The sequence below is a fragment of the Lissotriton vulgaris genome, chromosome 1_1 (assembly GCF_964263255.1).
Source record: "Lissotriton vulgaris chromosome 1_1, aLisVul1.2, whole genome shotgun sequence".
NCBI classification, from domain to species: Eukaryota; Metazoa; Chordata; class Amphibia; order Caudata; family Salamandridae; genus Lissotriton; species Lissotriton vulgaris.
The window spans coordinates 1,004,744,094-1,004,767,226 of NC_141685.1; the positions used below are offsets into that span (position 1 = coordinate 1,004,744,094).

The 23,133-nt window shown below is 45.1% G+C and overlaps 1 protein-coding gene across 1 annotated transcript in view; it reads left to right on the plus strand.

Moving 5' to 3' along the window:
* The window catches only part of ADGRL1 (adhesion G protein-coupled receptor L1), a 607,344-nt gene that overhangs the window by 576,505 nt on the left and 7,706 nt on the right, over window positions 1-23,133 (plus strand). The window contains exons 15-20 of the mRNA XM_086961122.1: window positions 1,211-1,431; window positions 2,019-2,085; window positions 6,472-6,563; window positions 10,250-10,418; window positions 15,461-15,589; window positions 18,485-18,581. Coding sequence (XP_086817248.1) covers window positions 1,211-1,431; window positions 2,019-2,085; window positions 6,472-6,563; window positions 10,250-10,418; window positions 15,461-15,589; window positions 18,485-18,581 — 775 coding nt within the window. The remainder of the gene's footprint in view (window positions 1-1,210; window positions 1,432-2,018; window positions 2,086-6,471; window positions 6,564-10,249; window positions 10,419-15,460; window positions 15,590-18,484; window positions 18,582-23,133) is intronic.

The following is a 23,133-nucleotide window of genomic DNA, read 5'->3' on the forward strand; positions in this document are numbered from 1 at the left end:
ATACCCTGTTAGAATGTCTATTCACTCACCAGTGTCTAATAATCTTTCTCTAACATCACTGTGTTGCTCATCAGCCTCTTATCTAGGATTCCCCCACATAGATTATTTTACTCTAACACTCTTGCTTTCCGGTTTCCTATGATCCTTTCACTCCTATGGTGCTGTAACTGTGTTATCATGTCTTGCACCTAGATTTTCTCGTCACATAATAAGAAGACATTTTGATTTATGTATTTGTTTATTTATTGGATCAACTCAAACTATTTTGAGGTCTGTGCACAAACAAAATGGATGAATTTCTACTTTAAAAAGTATTGTTTTTCAGAAGAATCAATCATATTTATATGGTTCTGCCAAATCATTTTAAGGTTCATGTAAAAAAACATATCAAATATTGTTGAGTCTCAAATTTGTACTTTTAGTTTGCCCATCAAACTGTGGATACCCAAAAAGTTAAATTCCATAGTAAGCAAATACCCACAATTCATTTGCTTTTTTCCTCTGTTTCCGTAGTGTAGTACATGCCAACTATCGTGCAACGTCTCCTGATTGTCCTCACACCGCCATTACACAAGTCACATTGCACAAAAGCTACAATTCTGCACCATGCGCTGCCACTGGGCAATATATTTGCTCCACACACCTTGGTCAGCTCTTCTCATCCACAATTCTTTAGGAAATAAGCTATCATCAAATTAAAGCAAACATACAAATATTTCTCTGGCCATGGACAGATGCAGTAGAGCACATACGTCTCCTTCGCACAGCTTCTGTCCAGGTCTTGGCAGGGGGCTGATTAACAATCTTGTAAACTCCAGTATCCCACCTTCTGGTGTTATTCTTTTTTTTTTTTGGTTTACTTCTGATCTGCTCATAACAACCTCTATGCCTACAAAGGATCTGCTCATAGTTTCCTTTCATTCTCTCTAGTTAATGCTTACCCTTTCGCACGTTGGTATTCCCCTATCACTTGCCACTAATATACTCACAACAGCTTCTCTCTAACTCCAGCTCTTCCACTGTAACCACCTGTGTTTTGTTATCTATGATCCACTCACAGTTAACTCCCCTCCTGTTTTTCTGTGTTTGATATGATAACTCTCCTTCTCTGTCTCAGCCTATCCCTTATTAGCGTTATTTCTTTTTCTCCCTATTTACCTGTGACTCTTTCACACCCATCTGTCTTCCTTTCTGCCTCTCTCTGATCCAGATTGCCTGTCCTATCTTTGCTGGCCTGCTGCATTATTTCTTTCTGGCCGCCTTCTCCTGGATGTGCCTGGAGGGTGTCCATCTCTACCTGATGCTGGTCGAGGTCTTTGAGAGTGAATATTCACGCAAGAAATATTACTATCTGTGTGGATACTTTTTCCCAGCTCTGGTGGTGGGCATCGCAGCTGCCATTGACTATCGCAGCTATGGCACAGAGAAGGCGTAAGTACTGCTCATAGGCTGGGGTGTTCTGGGGAGCCATAGCCAAGCTTGTTAGTGACCTCAGCCGAGGAGGCATGTATATGTTGGATGTTATTCAATAATCAGTTTTAGATCTAAAATGCCAAAGGACGAAATGTAACTCTGTGCGGGCCCTGGTCCATGCAGTGTCAGATTCTGAACGAAGTACAGACAGTAGCTTTTGACAGAAGTGATGGGGAGAGGATGTAGCCTAACGGCTAGGGAGGTCAATCTCAAATCAGGGGAACCGGGTTAGAGTCTCGGCAATGACACTCTACATCCTGTGATTCTGAGCAAATCACTTAATCTCCTCATGCCTAACAAAAATTATTGTGTCCTTGTGTAACACAACCGGAGCCTCCAAAGTTGGGCTGGAGATGTGTACATTGGATCCTATCAATTAGCCTTGTGCTGAAAGGACACATCTGTAGGGACCCCAGAGCAATTTGCAGAATAAGTCACTATTTTCCTAAAAAGTGGGTTTAGGGAGGAGGATCAAGGGGAAGAATGAGGTTGCTGAGAAGATGACTGAGTTAGTTGATGTGTTAATTGTGTCTTCTCTTTGGCAGCTGCTGGCTGCGGGTGGATAATTACTTCATCTGGAGTTTCATCGGGCCAGTTTCCTTCGTTATTGTGGTGAGTATTCAAGGACTCCTTCCCTTGTGAGCTGTAACACTTGGAACTTTCAAGAGTCTGCTTCTGCATGCTACATAGAAGAGAACCATATGGATAGCGTGTCCCTTGCAGCTGGCGTCACTGGGGTGCACACAACCTAATTATCTCTGGTAGGGTTTTGGCTGCCCCTTACGATCCTGGTTGGTGTCCCTGAATAGTAACAACTCCTTCATTGATGTTGCTAGTTTACTTAGTTCCCAGAACTGCCAAAACATCAGAGAAATGATGGGGAGTCTCTTGGCCTCCAGACTGGATGTCATCTTCCGAACCTTTGTGGTAAATTGACTGCCTGTTTCTTGGGTGTTTGCAGGGCTTAAATTGAGCCAGTGATTTCCGTTGCTTGGCATCAGCACTTAATTGTCAGCACAGGCTCTAGTGATAGTCCACCACATGGTGGCGCTGTCAAACTAATTTTGAGATGAGCACAACAACAGTGCTTAATAAGTCAATATACATTAAAAAAAAGAATTACACCTGTCTGTTAAGCCACTATTACAGCTTTGGGTTGCTTGGAATAGTCAGAATTGTCATATAGGAGTGTGGTGGTTAATAGTTGTGTTGGTGCTGCCATTGGCAAAGCTGGCAGGTGCAATGAGTGGTTTGTGGCAGTGGTCCTTGAGAAGGGCTTTTCTTTACAAATTAAGCACTTGACCACATTGGTTATTCTGTAAAAAAAATAAGTGCTGGGGATCTCGTGAGGTGGCAGGTTTCTCCGGCCCATTCTCGTTTTAGCAGTGCCTAAAACAGAACCAAGTTCTAACCATGAAAGTGGGGAAAGCATTTGGCATAATGGCCCGATCTGCCGACGTCGGAGCCAGGAACCAGGTTTGAGTCTCGGCGACAGCTCAACATCTGGTGCAAATCACTTAATCTCCTGTAAATTAACATGTCCTTAACTATTGCTCATGAAAAGCGCTGGTGTTGGTGATTGAGCGCAGGTGCTGAGCACCGGAAATCACCAGCTCAAATTAAGCACTGTTTGAGCCATCATGGTGGCGGTGGTGCCCATATGTTAATGCTGGTTCTGTCTCTATAAAACGCTCTGGTATTCTCAGTGCTCAGACACCGTGCCAGCCCAGTGGAGAGCCACAGGGCTTTAGTGGTCCTTCGAACTAGCATCATCGATTCATGCCCAGCTCCACCTTATTTGCTTTTCATGCTGGTGGTTGGGCCCATATGATGATACTAGTTCCTGCCTATAAGATGCTACCAGTATTCGAGTATCGGTAAAAGGGCACATCAGTCTGAATGTTATTGCCCTTTTAATGGAAAATGTACTGTCAGTCAAAGCAGTAGATGTATGACAGTGTGCTCCTAAAAAATCCACCAGCTAGTCGCCATCCCCCTACCACTCTCCTGCTGGATGGTTGTGGCTTACTCACTATACTTGTCGTCCTTTCATGTGATTTGGATTGTCCACAATCCCTGTGACTTCCGTGGTGTAGCATTGATGGCAGCACCCCCACTCTGAAAATGGTTCCAGCACCACTGTTCCTCCTCGGTGCCAGCCCTGGCCCAGCCCATGTGCTGCAGGGGGGTCTCGGTGGCTTGGGGTTTAGGAGAGGCTGCCAGGTTCCTAGTTTCCCAGACTCCACCACTCGCCCCCAGCAGACGTTTGATTGCTGCAGTGAGAGCGCCTGGCGCTACAGCAGCAGCGGGTGCCCTCGCTCTCGCATCCCCGGATCCCGAAGCGACCCCGGGGCCACGTCTGCGTCTCGGGCTGGCGGGAGCGAGCGGCGGTACAAAGCCTGTGTTCACAGAGCCCTTGCTGCGGTGTGATTAGAAATATTAATGAGTGCGACTCCGCCAGAAAGTTGTTGTTCTTCGGAGCCCGCTCCCCGCACCCCGGGGCAGGATCGCAGCGCAGGCCAGAGAGGGGATCAATACGGGAAAAAAGAAGGAGTTTGTCAAACAGTGAAACCACATCAGAGGCCTAATCTGCCAGGATCGATCCGACGCGGGCTGCGGGGTGGGGGAGGGCGCATGAGAAACTTTGTGCGTGCGTGTGTACATTATGTGTGCTTTCCGTGCAGCCTCACAGGCATGACCGTGCGTGCGTGTGTGTATGGACTTCTTTGTGTGCATGTGCTCTGCATAGAGTGATTCTGCGTGTGCGTGCGTGAGCGTGTGCGCTCGTGTGTGTGTGGCCGTGTGGATCTGCGCGTGTGTGTGGTTGGAGGCACCCAGTGGTGATGCTGTATTTGTCAGACATTTACAATTATGCTTAATTTTTTTTCACCATACAAAGAAGTGGGGAAAGTATTGTGTGCTCAAGGGGTGGTTGTCTAAATGTGTCTACGTGAACTACATGTTGTAGGACTTTGTATAGATCTATGGTTCAGGCGGCGATGACAACCTGGGTGCACGTGTGACGTGACTTAGTTCATGTCTTGGAGGTCTGTGTGGAATCCATGTGCGGCTGACAAAACACAACATGTGTTTGTGACGCGTTAAGAAGCGCAGCAGCAGAGCCCTTGCAGTGGGTTCTTTCCAAGCGTTGTGAGAAACTAATGTCAGGCACACCCTGTGCAGAGCCCTTACCAACCCCCGCCACCCAGTCACTCCCACTGCACCACCTGTAAGGCCATCTGTCAAGAAGAACCTAACAAAGGTGCCAGGCTCTGGACTTTATGATGCACAAATACTCCACCCGTGGCTTTTGTTGCATTGGGATGCACCATTAGTCTACGTGATCAGGTCAACATGCAGGCAGGTTAGGGTGAAAGCAATGCTGTAGTAAAGATTGTGGGCTTGATTTGGAGTCTGGCGGATGGGATACTGCATCACAAATGTGACGGACATCTCGTACACTGTTAAGAGCGCAATACGTCCTATGGCTCTTGCAATGTGACGGGATCTCGACCATGTTTATGACTGAGCACCCGTCCACCAAACTCTAAAGCAGGCCCTTTGTTATTCTGAACGTGTGTCACTGAAGCTTGTCAGAGTGGGTGCATGTATGTGCTCCATCCCCACCCATGTGTGAGCATTAGCGCCCTGTCGAGGGTTATGAGTCTATGTATGTGTAGAAAAGTGTCTTGAAGAGGCTCCGGGCAGATCACCTGGGAGTCTGCAGAGCAGCAAACATTACACTTATCAAGACTGCTCGGCTCCATCCTGGTTCACGATGGAATACTGGCTCAGTAATACTGTGAGCCAAAGGAACAAAGAGAGAGCTCTCCATCCCTTTGCCTCTTCTGAGCACATCAGAAATGTGGTGATTGGGGAATGTGGGGACAAATGACATTATGGATGTCTAATGACACCCCGAAGAGTACACCGACGTGTGCCTCTGGCAGTTCTTCATTGTCCTGTGTGTGGGGTTTGAGCCCTGATGCAACTGATGTCAGATTTCATGCCAATGGCTGTATTGGGCACAACTCATAACCCTACTAATCAAGCAAATACTGTAATGTGGTCAGAGGCACCAGCTAGTTCTAATAATAAGGGTGGTCCCTGATAGTAGAATGTGCCGGCGAAACCCATGGTGCCCCATATGCCTTCATTTTCCATGCCTGCCCCATCAGCACTTCTCATAAAGTGTGGGGTTACAGTTACGTGAAAAGAAGGGATATACACAAACTGCTGAGGGAGCCTTTGGGTTACAGGAGACAAAGAAAGCACTCTACATGTGTGGCACACAGGACATTCACCTACTAAAAATGGTGGCGATACCCTTATGACAAAGAGAGTGCTGCCCATGGAAGGGTGGAGAAGCCATGGAGAGCTCAGTGAAAGGGTCATGGAGGCAGCCTGTTAGTGCACCAGGATGGAAGAGCGAGAGTTCTCAACATAAGCGTGATGCCAATAGGTTCCTACTAGTGTGGACGCTCCTTAAAAGTGTGGCACAGACGTAGCTGCTGGAGTGGTACTTACAGAGGCAGACCCAAATCAGTAGGGCCAGCATGAGTCCTGGAGGTAAAAGCGGTGGCTGTAGACCGCTATCATTGTGGCACCGAGGTAGTTTTTATGGCAAGAAAGATGGAGGTGCATACTAATTTTGTAGCATTTCCATGCCAGCGTGTCACAGAGAGTAGATTAAAGAAGGTGCTCCTTAGCAGGGTACTGGCAGGGCGATGAGATGGCAACGAAAGAATGGACCTTGCTCACAGTGTGGGGAAATGGGGCTTTGGGGAAGGTGAGTTGCAAAATGTTAATTCGTGTGTGAACCAAGGGGGGGGGGGGTACTCACAAGGATCGCGTTATATGATGTGGGCCACACATCGCTGAATAGCCGGTTTTATCCTTGTCTGCTTTAAGAACATCCCAGCAACTGATGCCCTGCACTTAACGTGGTTCTCTTCACTGCAAGCTGACGAATCTCATCTCTTCCTTCTCCCACCTCAGATTAACCTGATATTTTTGATGATCACCCTTCACAAAATGATTCGGAACACCTCCGTCCTGAAGCCGGACTCCAGCCGCCTGGATAACATCAAGTAAGTGGTGTGTGTTTGTCTGGTTTGTGCATCCTTCGCTGTGGTGAGCGCTCTCCAGCCTGAGGCAGCTTCAGCCGACACCCACCTAAAGAACACTACAAAGCAATACGCTTTCTCAGTTTCTTATGGTGGAAAGGTCAGAATAACACCCAACATTTGTGGGGCAGTTTTTCCTGAGTTGTGTGACCCTGGGGCGAGGGAAATAGGGGACAAAAGGGTGAATCAGAGTTCAGGTATTCGTGTGGGAAGTTGGAGTGAACTTTTCACTTATTGAGAGAACTTACATTGACTGTCCTATCTAAGATCTTGTGATAAACTAAAATCCATCTGCTCACACAAGACTCGGTTAAATGTTGTAATATCGACCACAGAAATGTTGAAATGTTGACATGCAAAAATATAGACTCCAGCACATAGACATGCACAGTATTGTCAAGATAAGCCTAAAGAGGGGAGTACAGATTTATAATCTGTACTTATCTCAACAATATCATTCAAATCAATATCTTGGGGTCTGCGTTGTTGCAGGCTGATATTTTGAAGGCAGTATTCAGGTACCACACCCTGAGTCTGTGATTATGGTAATGACTGAAGTTAAGTACAGCCTCGCCCTTTACTTGGATGAACTGAGAATGTTTCACAAGACAGTGAAGTTAACAGTCCCTTGAGTGTCCACTCCATTGAGAGTCGTAAATTGACCTGATTTTGTTCCCACACACGTAGCACCAATAGGCATAACCTTCATTGTCCCAAACCTACAGCTTTGTAGAGGCACATAATCCGATTTAGAAAGATTGTTCAATTTAAGCGGGCAACACTGATGGACCTCAGATTAAACCCTGGGTATTTGCTGTAGTACACCCAACTAGCTCTCACTTCAAAATACTGTCTCTCATTACTATAACAATAATTAGCCTGAAGCGGTGTATTTATATTCTCAACTCTGGATCTCATTACGAGTGCCCTGGTCAAGGGGGTGCACATTACTGCCCCGACCCAGAAATAAGAATACCGGAGGTACCGCTAAATCAGGAAGTGCTGCATCAATGGAAATTCCTGGTTGATTCCTAAAAATCTCATGACTAATGAAGAATTACCTGAGGAATTGCTGTTTCTGTGTCAGGTTCTCCCAGTAATTCCTCATTCTGCAATTTCCCCCGGAGATCTCAGTGGCTTCCAACCAAAAACTGTAGGGGAAACATGACCAGTCTGATATTTCCCCTGGCTTTGCGATCTGCAAAGAGTGCAGTAACTCTGTTAGTGGCCCCATCTGAAATTCCTATGTACAGGTGGTGACTGGCCTACTGCTTACTGCTTTGCACTCTGTTCATTCACCCATCCCTCAGACTGAGAATCCATGAATTACCCTTGTTATGACTCCAAAACCTAATTGCATCATTGCTTCTGATCTATCCCATGTGTTGTCCATGTTCACTACTCCTTTACACGCCCTCCACTATCCATTCTCTATCCAATTTCTGCCCCCTGATTACAAGTGAGATTGAAAATTCGTGTCCCTGCACAGCTTCATGGATCAGAATTTTACATTGCGTGGGAAACGCTGCACCCGCCCCCAGATTTTCCCAAAGGTACATTTCCCAGCTCAATCATAACATAAATGTATAGGGGGGAAATGGGCAGTACGTTGCTGTACACCGAATTTGGTTGCTAATGCACCAATTCTGCATATAATTTCTAATTTTTCTAGAGAATGCTAGGAATATGGGGTATTTACTACACCCCATGAAATACCGCACCCTAGAGCATTGGTATTCGCTATAGTACACACCCTCTCCGATTACAGCCCACTTGTAATGGACCCCTTGTTCCTTGGTATCAATTCTCCTACACCTTTGCCTAAAAGATCCTTAATATCCTCTTTGTACTGCTCTTTTCTTTGCTCTCCTCTGTATTGATGTTCCACCTCCTCCATCATTTGTAGTGCTGGTGTATTCCTTCTCAGAATCCCCTTGGTAACTATGCTTCTCATCTCTCCCCTCAGCTCTTCAGCATCTGTGCTCTCACCATTCTCTGAATTGATGATTCTCTTTCTTAATCCGAGCCCATATGCCCTTTGGTATTACCACTTCCTCTTACCTCCTTCCATCAGTGCTCCTTCATCCCTCAACTCCTCATCTTTGCTCTCCTTCCTCGCCCACACTCTTCTCGAGCTATATCCACCCCTTGCGCAGCTAACCTCTTCAGACAGTGTTATATATATATATATATATATATATATATATATATATATATATATATATATATATATATATATATATATATATATATATATATATATATGCAAGTATATGCAAGTGGCTTTGCACCGGTCTTAGCAGCTTTTCAACGGTTAACCATCTGGAAAAGTCCTGATTTGTCATAAACTAAGTACACCTTTAGATTTTTCATTGCATTTACTCCTCACTAGTTCCATTCTATTTCTCTGGATCTGTAATTCATTTCATAACTCAGGACTAGTATGAGATCCTACATGAAGTAAAATTCAGAGTGGCTGTACTGAGTAAAAATACTCTTAAATGTTGGGTGTCGATGCACTCCTGATATTGTGTGTAGAAGATGGCATGAGTCCCCTGTTCTTCACCTGAATTAGCACATCATCCAAACAAAACTAAAACCTTAATATAATTTTCTGGGTTTTCCAGAAAGTGAAGAATATTACTCGAATGTGTGCTGTAGTCCAGACAATTATTGACCCCTGCTCCCCACTGGCTATAAGAACTTATTTTGCCAAGTTGACTGACTGTGAAGGCCCCACACCACTGGCCTCGCAATCCAGTAAGACAATGCTCTAGAAAAGGGATGAGCAGGCCAGCCGGCCGGCCAATGACTAGCTGCACTGTGTCATAAATGTGACACAGGCAGTGGCTATAGAATCAACACCTTGACATTTTAACAGTTGGAGAAGATCTTTACTGTCCGTAAACCACACAGTCTGCCAGAAGGGCTGGACCTTCACTAACCACAGAGGTCAACATACTCTCACAGAAGGAATCATTTTACAAACTGTAAAGGTCAATAAACTGTGGCAGAAAGTAGTGACACTTAATAATCACACAAACCAGTACACTGAGACAACAAGAGGGTCCTTTTCTTGGCCATAGAGACAAGACCTCTCTGACAGAAGGAGATCGTCTTCGCTAACCATGAAGACAGGAGAAGATGGTCATACTGAATATAAACCCAAGAACATTCAACAAAAGAGGGTCCTCTTATTGACCACAGACTAGCACACCATGAATGAAGGAGCGGCAACCCACTGACCATAGAGTCCAACACCCTCTGACAGAAGTAGAGTGCCCCAGCTGCTCATAGGAACAACCCATTGTGTCTGGAAATCCTTTTAGTGATTTTATACAGTCTGAGAATGAGAGAAGCTCCAGCAGCAAATACAGTGTGTTTCCATTGTCACATGAGGACGTGCATCCTCATTTTGATAAAAATGCTTCAAGTAAATATTAACAGAGGTTTATTTTACTCTTCCATCTTCCTTAAATTTGCTTGTCCTCTTTTCATTTTGCATCCTGTCTTTGTCTCTAAGTGATTTCTTTCTTCATTCATGTATTACCCGCTTGAACTCTCTCTCTCCACTCCTTCGTCTTTCCTTGACCTTCTGTGGTCCTTGTGTTTCTTATGTGTCATTCTCTCTCTCTCTGTTTGCGTTACAGATCCTGGGCGCTGGGAGCAATCGCCCTCCTCTTCCTTCTTGGACTCACCTGGGCCTTCGGTCTCCTCTTCATTAACAAGGAGTCCATTGTCATGGCGTACTTGTTTACTACCTTCAATGCCTTCCAGGGAATGTTCATCTTCATCTTCCACTGTGCCCTGCAAAAGAAGGTAACTTAGCTGCTTCTATCCGTAAAATAGCGATAACCTCAAGCCCTGTGGCTGGTGATGTCTCCACTGACATCTACCCTCAAACAACACACGCTGAGGGCCCCAGGTACCCGTGCGCTCCCCATGGCCATGCCACTGGCTTATGCAGAGAACAACTCAACAAATCTACAAAAGCCTAATTTGCCACAGCTAACTCAACCGGGGGTTCAGAATGGCTCCCTAAACTCAGAGTAGTCATATATCAGGAATAAATGACCTCTATCTAAAAGCAGCCATCCAATAGCAACCCACCATACTATGAGCAAACAGCCACTACCTGAAACCTAGCTGGGCAAATATAACCGCGTTACCTGTTACCAGTGAATTATTAAGTCCAAAACCAAACACGTACACTGCCACAGTCACTGACTCCGATCTGTTTTGGATAGACTACCCCTACATGACACCCACCCAGGCCACTATAACACACCATGCTCCTGCATTCCCAGAAATGGTCTCGACCTGGCGCTACAAGTGGGCCAGTGTTAGGTGCAGTATTTAGTACACCTGACAAATGCAGATACTCTGGGGTATTTAATTTATCAGGCACAATAAATAGCACCTATACTGAGTTTTGGGGAAATAACATGTGGATTTTGGTTCTTATTTGGTTGACATTTAACAAAGGGTGAAGTATTTAATGCACCTGGTAATTTCTGGGTGTGGTAAAGTACAAGGCAACTAGGAATTCCACAAAGAACAAAATATGAGGGGGGTCTGAGGGGAAAGAATATTTAAAGACCAACTTGCATCCTGTCCCCCAAACTTAACAGTTTAACAACACACAAAGGATGCTAAGGGTCTCTGAAAAAACTGTGAGAATACTAAACACTCAGTTGTAGTGTGTAGAAAAAGTTGTTCAAAGGAGAGAAGTGACAACAGAGTAGAAGAATGAAAAGAGTTGAGAGTACCCATCAGCCCACCCGTTGGCGGAACCTCATCATCTGGGTTATAGTTGGAAACTGGTATCCACTAGACACCTCTTCAGATCTCTTTCGAGGAGTGTTAGTATTGGATCCGCCAGTGAGATGGACAGCCAGCAGGTAATATTAGTAGGTTGAAGGGAAAAAGTTGCAGTGCCCAAATGAGTTTGAAAAGTAAATGTGATAGTATTAAAAATGCCTGTTATGATGCCAAGGAACTACTTTATTGGGAGTGATCAACATAACGGCATGATTAAAAAGCAGAGTGAAGATAGTATGGGAAAAATATTACTATCAATTATAGATTTTGGTTGGTCAACATGTTTCAGCCTCACAAGGCTTTCATCAGGACCTATAATGTATACTACTGCAACAGTGAACAAAGAAAGACAAATGGTAGTGATGTAGACCTACCGGTAAATTGTTACTATATGGTGGTCTCATATCATTGTGGCGCTCGCTCAGGTCAAAGAGGCCCCGCTCTGTCCGTCGTCGCCTCGGTCTATTGTCTGAGCAGAAAATCAAAAATGTGCAGAAAATACTTTCAATGACCCCATAAGGCACCATCTTACGAGGAACAAGAATTATCATACCTGAGAGTCTGAGACAACTAGTGATTAAACTTCCCATGAGGGACATCGTGAAGTTGATGCTACTATACAAGCTCTACTGGAGTGTGGTTCCCTCGTCTTGATGAAAGAGTTGAAAAGGAGTTAAGGGCATGTTATTTGTGCAACTGCTTGTCATCCAAAACAACCCCATATCCTTTAAATATGTCTGATCATCCAAAGCATGGGAGAAGATTGCAATTGATTTCTTTGGACCCCTTGACAATGGACATCATCTACTTGTAATTGTTAATAAATATTCCCATCTTCCCCTTGTGGAAGATCTGTCATCAACAACTCATGACAGAGTTACTGAGAGATTAAAATATAATTTCGCAACATGGGTGTTCCTTCGATTTTAAGATCTGACAATGACCCACCTTTCAATAGTTGAGAATTTAAAGATTTTCTCACTACTCTAAATATCAAGCATCAAAAAATCACACGTCTCTGGACACAGGCGAAAGGTGTTGTCGAGAGAATTATGAGCACCCTCAAGAAGACAGTTCAGCGTGCTGGAAAAGCTTGACCTCAAAATCAGTTCTTCAATCTTTGCTTCGTGCACACAGGTCAACTCCCCCTTCTACCACGGGTGAAAGCCCTGCCACCTTAATATTTGGGAGAGCCATAGGAACCAAATTGCCACAATGGACCACTGAGAGATCTATTGACATGGATAAACTTTGCACTACTGCTTCAGCTCACAAACGCAAAATGAAGATCCATGCGGATAGATTCCCCTCTGCTCAGAGCACTGTGTTCAAAAGAGGAGACCAAGTCATTGTTAGGCTGAAACGGAAACGCAAGTCTGATGCTCCTATTGATACTGACAGGCTGAGGGTTGTGACTACTAAAGGACACATGATGACTTCTAACCTTCCTGGAAAGTCCATTACGCAGGGTTCTTTGCATTTCAAGCACTTGCCTCACCATTTGCCAGCTCCCGATGTCGGAAGTGAGTCTTATCCACTCGAGAATCTGGAGAGCCCAACAACTGTACCAGTGCCTCTATCACCAGTGCCAGTAATGGACACTTCTCCTGTATCTCCGCAGCCTCACATGATGAGATCTGGGCAATTGATGTGAGCAGCAAAATTATTGAAGAGATGTGATGTGTTTATGTATTAATTATACTTTTTATTTAGCAAAGCATTAGATGTAGTGTCTTATGAGTTAGAGTTGAATGGCCCCTTTTAGTCTCTGATGGACTACGTAGAACAGTGACATATGATCTTGGGTGTGGGAGACAGAATTCATGATGTAGAATGTTCAGTTAATGGCTACACGCTGAGGAATAAAGACGTGCAATACCAAGCTCTGTGTGTGGTGTGATCATATTCATGTACCCGGACTGGGGAGGAGTCTACAATTACTAGTCCATCTCTCGCAGCTCCTGTGCTTAGCTGATGGTGGGTTTGATTGCTTGTTCTGTTGCTTGCAGCTCCTGTGCTCAGCTGATGGCGGGGTTGATTGCTAGTTCTATCACTTGCAGCTCCTGTGCTTAGCTGATGGCAGGCTTGATTGCTAGTTCTGTCTCTTGCAGCTCCTTTGCCTAGCTGATTGCGAGTTTGACTGCTTGTTCTGTCGCTTGCAACTCCTGTGCTTAGCTGATAGTGATTTTGATGGTTAGTCCTGTCTCTTGCAGCTCCAGTGGATTGCTGGTGGCTATGATTACCAGTTCCGTGTCTTCCAGTTCTTAGTTTCAGTGATGCATGGCATGTTCTTTTGATGCTGCACAAAGTTGTGTATGTTGAAAAGCAGTATCTGGGCTGCTGGCCTCTCATCTGCCTGCTGCAGGTTGGAAGTAGTGCCACTCTGACAGGCGCCGTTGACTTGGGCGCTCTCTTGCAAGGATGCTCGGTTCAGCTCCCTCCCCCTCCTTCGCCCAAACCAAAGCACAGAAGACAAAGGTGGTTTCAGCTGTTTAAGCAGCACCTGCGAGTAATTAGGAGTTCTTGGCAGGCACCTCACCCTTTGGCAGCAACTCCGAGAACTCGACAAGCAACGCATTCCCTGCACTTAGCCTTGCAAGCAGAGGAAAGTGCTGGAGGCAAAGTGGCGGATCACTTGGCCGCCTCGCTGTGCTTGGAATGTAAGCAGCCGCCAGGCCTCCATGGTCTGTCTGCAGAGAGGAAGGGGAGTCTGGGCACTGTTCTGATGATCTATCTCGGAGTCTATTCGTTGTAACAAGTAAACAGTGGAAATGTAGGGTATACCTGCTCTAGTGTGTATGCAGCCACGGCCCGTGCTGGTAAGAGCGGTGGCGCTGGGTTGGGGGGGATTTGACAGACAACCACGAGGGAAAATTACATAAATATTAATGTTCCCTCATTATCGTCTGTCAAAATGCCCCTTGTCCAGCCTCACCGCCCCACCACTCTTACCTGCATGAGCCAGGGCTCTGTGCATGTGCAACAGGGTGAGTTAAAATTTGAGTAGGAGTGGTAATGGGTGCAGTGTCTGCTGTGCGTAATTTGTGCCGGTGCTTGAAGATGGAGGGTACCGGCACCCATATTTGGGGACCAGTCCTTGATTTATTTTCCATGGTCTCACTTTCAACCAGAGCAAGAGGTAGAAAGGTCAAAAGAGGGAAAAGAAGAAGGAACAGAACAAAAAGGAAACCAGTGACTAAGCTAGAAAGCAGAGATGTAAAAGAATCTGCAAGAGTGAGGTAAAGAGACTGCGGTAGGGTGGTGGAAGAGAGGCATGAGGTGGAACCAAAACTAGGCAGGCTCGGTATGTGGTAACCCAGCAATGGCAGTAGTGTGTTCCAAAGATACACTTTGGGTAGCAGACAGATGTAAGTCATGACATAGTATAGGGCAGGTTCTGGAGGCCTTTTGCATTGGAATCTAGTGCAGGGACACTCCAAATGGAATAACCAGGCAGTCTACAAATTCCTTAACATAGCATTCCTTAACATAACATACCTGCACACCTTTTGTTCCAAATTAAGTACAACGAATCTTAGTGCAACTCAAGGGACCCTAGCATTGTGAAGTGCACCTGCCCTCTCACATAACAGGCTTGACCCCTCACCAGTGCTCTCAAATGGCAGATCCTGACTAGTACTGAGTACCTGCACTTCTTTCATTTGAAGGGAAGAGTACCTGCACTTCTCAGGATTGCTTCAATGCAGTTAATGGGAGAGTACAAACACTTTTCTGGAACAAACAGGTAATTTGAATAGTGATTCCCTGCATTTCTATGTTTCCATTTAAAGTTCAGCACATCACTCCTTTTTAAGAAAATATGAGACCACTTCTCTTTGGGAACTACCGATCCAACCTACAAAAGACATTACTATCAGTGCCCACAATCTCCTCTGATTTCAACTTGATTCCTTAGTATAGAGAGGGAGCGCTTGGTTTTCCTCTGGTATTATTACCTACACAATTATCCTGCATCTATGCTGTCCCCCTTTTTTTTCCTGTGTCGCTTCCCCCAGTAAAGATCCATGCTTCTTTTCCAGGTCCACAAGGAGTACAGCAAGTGCCTGCGTCACTCGTATTGCTGCGTGCGCAGCCCCCCCGGAGGTGCCCATGGTTCCCTCAAGACGTCGGCCATGAGAAGCAACAACCGTTACTACACTGGGACGCAGGTACGTCACTGCAGGACTGGGACTGGCAGGACAGGGCATTAAAGGAGGAAGAAGGGACAATGTTTCATCTCAAAATAATGCCAACTGCCACTCAGGTCTTTTGACTCTCCTTTCTTGCTCATCCAAGGTGGAAGATGCAGTGTAAGCCTGAGATTTCTGGTCATTGCAGTGTTTTGATTGCAGATGCAGTATAAGCCTGAGATTTCTGGTCATTGCAGTGTTTTGATTGTAGATGCAGTATAAGCCTGAGATTTCTGGTCATTTCAGTGTTTTGATTGCAGATGCAGTATAAGCCTGAGATTTCTGATCATTGCAGTGTTTTGGTTGCAGATGCAGTGTAAGCCAGAGAATTCTGGTCATTGCAGTGTTTTGGTTGCAGATGCAGTATAAGCCTGAGATTTCTGATCATTGCAGTGTTTTGGTTGCAGATGCAATGTAAGCCAGAGAATTCTGGTCATTGCAGTGTTTTGGTTGCAGATGCAGTGTAAGCCAGATAATTCTAGTCATTGCAGTGTTTTGGTTGCAGATGCAGTGTAAGCCTGAGAATTCTGGCCATTGCATTGTTTTTGAAGGTTTCTTGGGCTGAAGTTTATCATGCGTACACAAGTGATTCTTATAGCATAGGCTTTGTCTGTTGTTGACATATGCCAGAAAAGTCAGGGATGGGCAGGTAGAAAAAACACTCAGGGCCGTTGGCCCATGGTATAGCACCATACATAGGTGCATGCAGAATTGCGTAGGTATAATGTTGCCCCACACAAAGCCTTTCCCATGAGGCATGCTGTGAAAGTATATCTTACTTTCTTGTTAGAATGGAGTACCTCCGCCAGCCCTCGCTGTCATCTGATGGGTGGAAGAATTTGACACTACACACAGGATAGCTTGGTCTCTGTGATTTCAGGGATGCTGTTGCTCAGAAAATGCTTAGCTCGAGCTACTCAGCTAAGTTGTGTCCTCTGTGGAACGAACGATGTGGCTCAGGGACTAGAGGCTGATAGGTCAGTAGGGCTGGCGCGGTATCAGTCACATGCTGGGAGTGTCCTGGGTTCTGTTGAGCAGCTAGATTTTCAACTCAGACTAGCTCCATTTCTTGTAGCGTTCTGGAGCCATGATCAAGGTTTCCATCTTGTTGGGCATCCATTACATGCCATCGGTGCCCTCTTTGCAGATATCAGTTTGGAATATTGCCCAGTTACTAGGATGTGGGCAATAGGATAGTGTCGGGGGCACAGCAGTGATTGCCCCCTGGGGCAAAATTCTTAAGCGGCACAAAATGTTAAAATATTTTTTTTTACTATTCATTTTGGTTCTTAGAAAAGTTTGCGCCAGGAAGTGCTAACGGTCCAAGGGTTAGGGTGCGCAATATTTGCCTTGCCCCAGCTGCTGGCAATTCACGTTACGTCACTGGACGCGGGCCTTGGCTTTGGCCCCCGCTCTAGCATATGAAGACACTATTGCAGAAGCCTTGCTAAAATACAAGAATGTAATAGGTCTTAAGAGTACCCTGCAAAGCAGGTGATAGCATGCAGCAATAAAACAGGGGCACCAATGTCCTTTTTAGACTGAAGTTTCCTTCTGCCCCGCAATACCTGGGAACTCCTGAACCAGTGAGCAGACTGCAAGCATAAACATAACATAACATAACATATGTATTTGTAAAGCGCATGTTCACTCCGAAGGGTATCCTGCCGCTGAATAACAGATGTTTATGCAGAGGTGGAGCAGGCATTGTGCGTCTGGCGAAGAGGAGGTGAGTAGTCGCCAGGGTAGCATTTGAACATAGAGCCCTATTAATATAGGCATTTTCAGAGTATGTTAAAAAGTACAAATAAAAGGGAACGCGTCCACTTTGAGGGAGTTGGACGTTTCGGGCCGATTAACTAAGACATCTAGGAGTAGGTAAAAGGATACTTCTGTAGTACTGCTTCCCATACTCTTAAATGCTTTTGTGACTGCAAACAGTCTTTTGCCAAAGCATAGCATTCATGACACAGATCACTGAATTTTGAACATTGAACAAATAGATTTCTACAAAAATACCGACCTGATCCAAATGCCACCAAATGGAGCTAAAAAAGTACATTAGACCAATCGTAATGTATGTGGGTTGTCAATTTGGATACAAGTCGACATTTTGTAAAGAGATATGTATGCAAGGTCGAACTTTTAGCAGTGCACATTTTGCAGTAGGTATTTTTGAATACTGTATTCTTACACTCTGTTTCTTGTGTAACCGATGCTGCATAGATCTCTGGTGCCGAGGCCCAGAATGGGGCAGTGTTGCAGTCAGTATTGCTGAGTCTTGTCTAACCTGGAGAGCTTTGCTCCTGTTCATCTGATCTAGTGAAATGCAACACCTGCTCAGAGAGTTTTTACTCCTGATTAGAGATGTACTTAGGCACACCATTAGCGAGAAAAGCGAATATTATACTGGAAGATAAAGCCGGGGCCATGGGTGCTGACTGAATGTCTGAAGATGTGACCACACTTGCTAGGAGCGACGCCTGGTCAGGATTCTGTGGTGTCCTTCAGGAACAGTTTTGTGTATATACAGGATCCTGCTTGGAACAAACGACTCTGGCTCGTCTCATAACCAAGGCCGGACTGGCTGTAGCGGGCATCAGGCATTTTCTGGGGAGGCTGGACGGGTGGGGCCCGTTTTGCAGCAGTGGGGGATGTTTTTTTGTTATTGGGGGGGGTGGTTTTGGAGCGGTGATGCAATATCGTCTACAAGTACCAAAAGCAGCAGTGCTTCAAGCTTGCACCTCCCCCTCCCCACCCTCCCACTGCCCCAACCTCTCTCCCCCTTCCCCCGGCCCTGGTCCTACAAAATTGTCAGGGCTGCTTTTGGTTCCCAGTCCAGCCCTGCTCATAACCGTTTTTTTCTGCCCACAGAGTCGAATTAGGCGAATGTGGAATGACACCGTTCGGAAGCAGACCGAGTCCTCCTTCATGGCCGGCGATATCACTAGCACACCAACATTGAACCGAGGTGAGTAGCATGGTCTCTTTTCTCCTACCCACTGCTGGCTTCCAGCCCACAGACCCCATTCACAGAGCTCCAAAGGCCAGAATAATGTTATCAAGGCACTTCACCCAAATCTCAAAATGTACAGGTTACACTTTGCCCCGCCAAGGCAGAGCAAAGAAGCACACCAGCATCAAATGTATGGTCAAAAATATATGGTCAAAATATGGTTGTCAAAAGTTCACCATATATTTCACTGCCATACATAACCGCAGCATGCCTAAGAACCTAAGTGCATCCACCAGGATCATTCAGCACACTCAATAGATTGAAAAAGCACCTAATGGGTTTTCCACAAACTCTGCAGACAGGGGAACACCACAGGAGCCCTTTCCTCCACTGTTAAAATAAGTACCAGATAGGGCCAAAACAAAGCTTCTCAGATCAGGTAACATCTTTATAGTTTATACACTGCCAGCGTAGATGTCTTTGGTTAAAGTGTTATTAGCCATGCATTTGATAGAAGGTTACTATGTAATATTCTGAGCACTTGGCATGCTGCCTGTGAACTCAGAGGCAGCACCCCTCACGCGACTGAAGCAGCAGCTCGAGCTGAGAAGGACTGCTCCAGCCAGGCTGCAATAAGATAAGAAGTAATTGGGAGATGGGTCCAAATTCTGAGACAAAGAATGAGGGAAAGCCCTGAAAAGGGTTTATTCCTACAACACTGGATCCCAAAAGCGTGTTCAGTTTTCATAAGGGTGTCTGATGAATGTGTGGCTAATATATTGGTTTAAGACTATTTTGAGTTTGAGATTTGCTTTAATCCCATTGTGTTGGGAGGGAAGTAGCACAATTTCAGTTTACCTATGGTGCCAAAGATCATGATAGCGCACAAGGGTGCAGCAAGGACCTCATGATTATCCCTGATAACCCAATCTTTGCTCATATTTTCTTATTCTACATTAATACTTTCAATCACAACTTGGCTCTTGCCACTTTTTATGCTGACCTCTTACTAACCCTCAGCAGGATATATGATCTCCTTGTCTGCCAGGCCACAGGCCTTCCAATATTCTGGCAACTTTCACTGGCAGCCTACCAATGGACAATGGCGTTCTACTAGCTCTGGGCCTCTCACTGGCACCCTGCCAGTGTTCCAGTTACCTTCAGAAAAATTCTGCCTTATCCTAACACCCTGTGTCTAAAATTATAAAAAAAATCTCACCAGCACCTACCAGCGTTTCTGTAACATTCACAAACATCTCACCCAACTCCAGCCTGTATGTCGAACATTCACCAACATCTCACCAGCACCCTAACAATTTGCATCTAACTTCAAGCATTGTATATCTAAGATTCATCAGCATCTCGTCAGCACCTACCAATGTATCTGTAATACTTAACAGCATCTTAACAGCACGTCATCCACTCACATCTAATAGTGTTTCCCCAGCACATCTACTTATTTATTTGAGGCTCTTAACTAGCGCAAACCTAGCTGCAAGGGCGAGCTTTATGAACAAGTAGAGAAACAATAGGTAACCTTTAAATAGCAGGTGTAATATACAAAACAAGGTTCAGACTAAGAGGATAGTGAGTTGGAAAAGTAAAGTCTGCAGACATGAGGCTTCAACTTGCTTCTGAATGTCAGGAAGGCCAGGCTCAGTCTGATACATCTGGTATCATGTTCTACTGCGTGAGTGCTAAGCATCCGAAAGGATTAAGGGCTAATTTAGATCTTGGCGTAGTAGAATACGTGACCGATATCCCGTCTGCTGTATTACGATCCCATTATATCCTGTAGAGATAGTAATACGGCAGATTGGATAGCCTTCAAATTTGTGATGTGTATTCCATCCGCTGATATCTAAATAAGGCCCTTAGTTTACAGTTTAGGTTTCTTGACCTGGGGTATCCTCAATAACAATTGATTTGGCTCCTTGTGTACTTTTGTCCTGCTATGGTGTGAAGCTTATCTTATGGATAAGATGGGAGGCCAGGGTAGAGGGCTTTGTGGTTTATGTATGTTCATTTAAATTTAATTCTAGCTTACAGTAGAAGACACGTTAGGTCTCTTAATATGAGAATGAAATGGTCTGGTGTCTTGGATCGAATGACCAAGTGCGCCGTAACATGGAGGATGGCAATGAGGAGTTAAATAGGGAATTTGGGAAGCCCTGCACTACCCCTATCAAGGTGAGCTAACACTTATACTCAAGTCTGTTGGAGAAATGAAGGGTCACTTCAGTCTCATTGGGGAAATTTGGTCATATAAAGATTTTGACAGATTTAGAAAAACGAAGGGATATGGTATAGGAAACCAGGAAGGAAGCGATCCACAGAAAAGATAAAGTCTCAGCCGTTCTTCGTCTGGTGTGGGTGTTGATAAGGAAATATAAACTCCGTTTCAACAGGGTAGAGTTTTAGGAATAATGTGCTCATGCAGGTAGTTCATTTATCTAGATCTGTTTTGAAGTGGGCAATGCTGGTTGGATACAACACTCTCAGATGTAACTCAGTGGCATTTTTGTCCTGTTCTCAAGAGGCGTTTTAGTCCTATCGCATAGTATTAAAGGGCTCCATATATAAGTTGAACAGAAGGCCCCAAAGGCTGGAGCCTTGCAGAATGCCACGCTTGAGTGTAGTGAAGGTGATTCATAAGAGACAAGTGATTGGACCATTTTCAAACCTTTCGGACAATAGTGTATGTATTAGCGCATTGCGACTGATGGGATGGTGTTGACCACCATGAGATCCAGTGGGATCAGCAGGCAGGCTTGCCCTCATTCCAGTTATCTAGTGTCTAAACTCTACCTGACTCAGTGTTGTTAGGGGGCAGAATTTGGATTAAAATGTGTTCGATAGATTCAATATTGTGGGCTTGAATTTGAGATGGGGCAGCCTTCTCAATGATCTTCCTCAGAAAAGAGAGGTCGGCTACAGTTCTGAAGTTCTGTGGGTTGTTAGTGCAAACATTTCCAAACTTTCACCTATGTTTAGCAGCATCTCACCAGCCTCCTTTTATTCGGTACCTATCATTCAGCAAAGTCTCACTAGCACCCTACCGGTGTCTCTACACCCACCTATTACCAAGCTCTGTTTACTAATCATAAGTAGCTTCCAACGAGCACAAAAAACGCCTCTCACTAAACTCTCCCTGCACAGCAATCCCTTCACAGAGCTCCTACTAAGCGTTCACATTTCACTAGTCCCCCTGAAACATTTACTGACTTTTGGCAAACATTTCTCAGCATCTTTCCACTCTGACAGCCTTGCCATGCAACTCACTGCACTCGTTCTCATTCAGAAGGCTGCTCACTAGCATGGCCAGCAGTTGTCATTCATACCAATACCTCTGGACACACTGGCATAAGTAATTTACCACAGCACCTAATCAGCCCTCCCCACCTGACAGAAACCAATCTAACCTCATGGCGATTAAACTTGCAGCACTGTGTTGGGGGGTGGATGCTAATGCAATCAGTTATTAATTCATTGATCATTTGTTATGCACTATCTGCATGCCAAAGGCTGTCCACAACGCTAACCAGTCTTAGAGCATTGGAGTGTTGGGAGCTCCATTGAACACAATGAAGTGGCTCAGAGCTAATAATGACAGGTATAAGCCTCCTGCTCTAACATTCAAATGGTTATCTTTCTGTTTCTCCATTTTTAATTTAGAGCATTCTACCCTCAGTGGGTGGAATGTTCCTATAACCCTCCGGCCTTGGGCTCTACTGGTTGTTGAAGGCCCTGGCCTTACCTTTAGGCCCTTGCCCCCAGCTCAAACCTATAACTCGGATTCAGGGCCTGTAACAACTGGTATAGCCCTCGGCAGTAGGATATAAGGCTTTAATCAGCCACTACGTTGAATATAAGACTATAGTCTAATTGCCGGGAAGGCTTTTAACCAAACAAAACCGATAGTATGAAATGTATAACTGAGCTAAAAGCTTTTAATATTCCTTCAAAAGGTCACAAAATTCATATCATCACTTAATGTAAAGCAGATTGTTGTATTCCTGGGACACACACAAAAAGAGAAATTAATACATTAGAACGTCTGGTGCCTGGCTGGCCAAGCTCATCTAGATTTTACATGTGTACAAATATTGCAATACCGTAGGCCTTGTTCGTGGTGCCCTTTGCATTTGAGGCTGAGTTTGTGCTCTGCCGGATATGGGGCAAGCATATTTCACATTCATCCTTGATGCCGAGCTCCGGTCCCACAGTGAGCTGTGCAAATGTGTACCACCATGCATTGAGCCTGTGCCTGCCTCTCTAAATTCACTCTAACCCCTATGTCATCTTGAGGACGGGTTGTAAGTGGCAACGCGGGTTGGCTGTGAGGCTTGTACAATCATTGAGGAGTGTGATGATCTGCAGCCTTGAGCTCCCTGCGCTGTGTAGCTAGAAGTGAGCTGAAGCACTCCGAAAGCAGGCTCATCCTAACCAATAAGATTGGATACAAAAGGCTTTGCTCAACTTGCCTTGTGTGGAACACTTTCATGGTCTACCCAAGTGTATTGAGACCAGTGCCAGCCCTGTGTGACTCAGTTAAACCCACACAATA